The sequence below is a fragment of the Priapulus caudatus genome, unplaced genomic scaffold (genome assembly GCF_000485595.1).
Source record: "Priapulus caudatus unplaced genomic scaffold, Priapulus_caudatus-5.0.1 Scaffold27, whole genome shotgun sequence".
Classification (NCBI taxonomy): Eukaryota; Metazoa; Priapulida; class Priapulimorpha; order Priapulimorphida; family Priapulidae; genus Priapulus; species Priapulus caudatus.
The window spans coordinates 903,398-905,640 of NW_014577088.1; the positions used below are offsets into that span (position 1 = coordinate 903,398).

General features: G+C 42.9%; 1 protein-coding gene across 1 annotated transcript; it reads right to left on the reverse strand.

Moving 5' to 3' along the window:
- Nucleotides 1-1,773: 1,773 nt before the first annotated feature.
- LOC106814694 (RNA-binding protein 25-like) lies at nucleotides 1,774-2,064 on the reverse strand (the record flags this gene model as incomplete). Its single annotated transcript, XM_014819044.1, is given in 1 exon segment — nucleotides 1,774-2,064. A coding segment is annotated over 1 exon segment (291 nt), but the record flags the coding sequence as incomplete, so codon positions are not given.
- Between the last annotated feature and the right edge of the window lie 179 nt (nucleotides 2,065-2,243).

The following is a 2,243-nucleotide window of genomic DNA, read 5'->3' on the forward strand; positions in this document are numbered from 1 at the left end:
CATAATTTATATATATAATTTAAATACAAATTTTTAATAGCAAAATATTTTGGTTTTTTATATTTTTTATGCAATATTTTTTTCCGCTTTTCTTTTTTTAGAATTTTAAATTTAATTTTAATAACCAACATTAATTTCATGACAATCGGTAAAAAGTGCAGAAGTTACAGGTTCTAGAATATTTCGACAAAAAATGTTGTTACCATGGCAAACGATGACTCCGCGCACACCAAAAACGATAGGTGTCTTCGCTTTACGATAACGCATCTTCATTCAAATAAAATTGAAGATGATCCGAGAAGAACTGCAGCCGGCTAGAGCGCTCACAAGGAAATCTCTGCGGCGGCGGCGGCGCGGCGGAGGCGCGCAGGCCGCGGCGCGCGGCGGCGGCGCGCGACGATGCCAAATCCATAGTATCCCACGAACTTCGTTCGGGGGATACAATAAATGCAGTACGCACTACGCAGTATATTAAGGCAATATATGCCACTATATTAGCCTATTCCTTCTCCTTGCTTCTAATGCAGAATGCAGTATATTAAGCAATATGCACTATATTAGCCTGTTCCTTCTCCTTCGCTTCTAATGCAGAATGCAGTATATTAAGGCAATATGACACTAATTAGCCTGTTCCTTCTCCTTGCCTCGATCTAATGCAGAATGCATTATATTAAGGCAATATGCACTATATTACTGTTCCTTCTCCTTGCTTCTAATGCAGAATGCAGTAGATTAAGGCAATATGCACCATATTAGCCTGTTCTTCTTCTTGCTTCTAATGCAGTATGCAGTATATTAAGGCAGTATGCACTATATTACCTGTTCCGTCTTGTTGCTTCTAATGCAGTAGCACTAATTAACTTCTTCTTCTCTTGCTCTAACGCAGTTATATAGTATATGAATTTAACTTTTTTACTGCTGCACCAAACACTGCCACATGTAAAACGACTCAGCGGCAATCAAGAAACACTAGTGACGGTGACGCAGCTTACACCTGAACATCGAAACCGAAGCGGAAACGGAAACCTGCAGCATTTCTGGCGTAACGTACTGACCAGTCTATTCAGTCAGTTAGTCAGTAGTTGGTTAGTTTAGTAAGTTAGTCAGTTAGTTTAGTCAGTTAGTCAGGCTATTTAGTCTGTTCAGGATATGCGTTGATTTCCTTTGCACGCTACAATGTTATTAGCACGCTATCGCAGAATGCGCCGGGAGCCATCCCAGGCACTTGGGACAGAGTCAGTAAAAACTGAAAATAATATGAACGCACATTCACAAATAGGCCCTGCTACCATACCTCTCAATTACAGTTCCACTGTTGTGTCACTGTATATCACGCTTCCGCACTCGCCGCTGCGAGTGTGCTGTGTCGCCATGATAATAATATATAAAGTTATTTAGTTTTTATGAAGGAAAGTTGATATACAGTGACACAACAGTGGAACTGTAATTGAGAGGTAGGGCCTACGGTCGTATTTCTATTTGTGAATGTGCGTTCATATTATTTTCAGTTTTACTGACTCTGTCGCAAGTGCTGTGATCCCAACAGCATTGCGCGCTACGACAACAACAGGCATTTCGAAGCGTTCGTACTTCACTTGCTTTAAATAGTAGCTTTTAGCGTTTTTTTTTCAATGTGCCATATGCACCATCCCCCCCCCCCTACTGGTGATCACCTAAACAGTGTGGCCAATGTTGGCATCCTAAACGGGCAATAAACGGCGGAATACATAGCAGACCGCCAGACAGAGTTGTTCTTGTAGTAGTATAGATGTATCACTCTTGCGCCGCTTCTCTCTCTCTCTCTCTCTCTCTCTCTCTCTCTCTCTCCTCATCTCTCTCTTCTCTCTCTCTCTCTCTCTCTCTCTCTCCTCTCTCTCTCTTCTCTTTCTCTCTCCTCTCTCTCTCTCTCTCTCTCTCTCTCTTCTCTCTCTTCTGTCTCTCTCTCTCTCTCTCTCTCTCCTCTCTATCTCCCTCTTCTCTCTCTCTCTGCTCTCTCTCTCTCTCTCATCTGTCTCTCTCTCTCTCCTCTCTAGTGCTCTCTCTCTTTCTCTCTCTCTCTCTCTCTCGCTCTCTCCATCCTCTCTCAGGCTGTCTTTCCCTCTCTCGTTCCCCGTCTTTTTTCTCTCATGTGCGCGCACTCTCTCCCTCTATCTGATTGCTATCGGCGACCTTCCATTCTACCGTTCCATCCCAACATACAGTTCAAATATTGAATGCCAATATCCCACGCACAGTCCGCATGT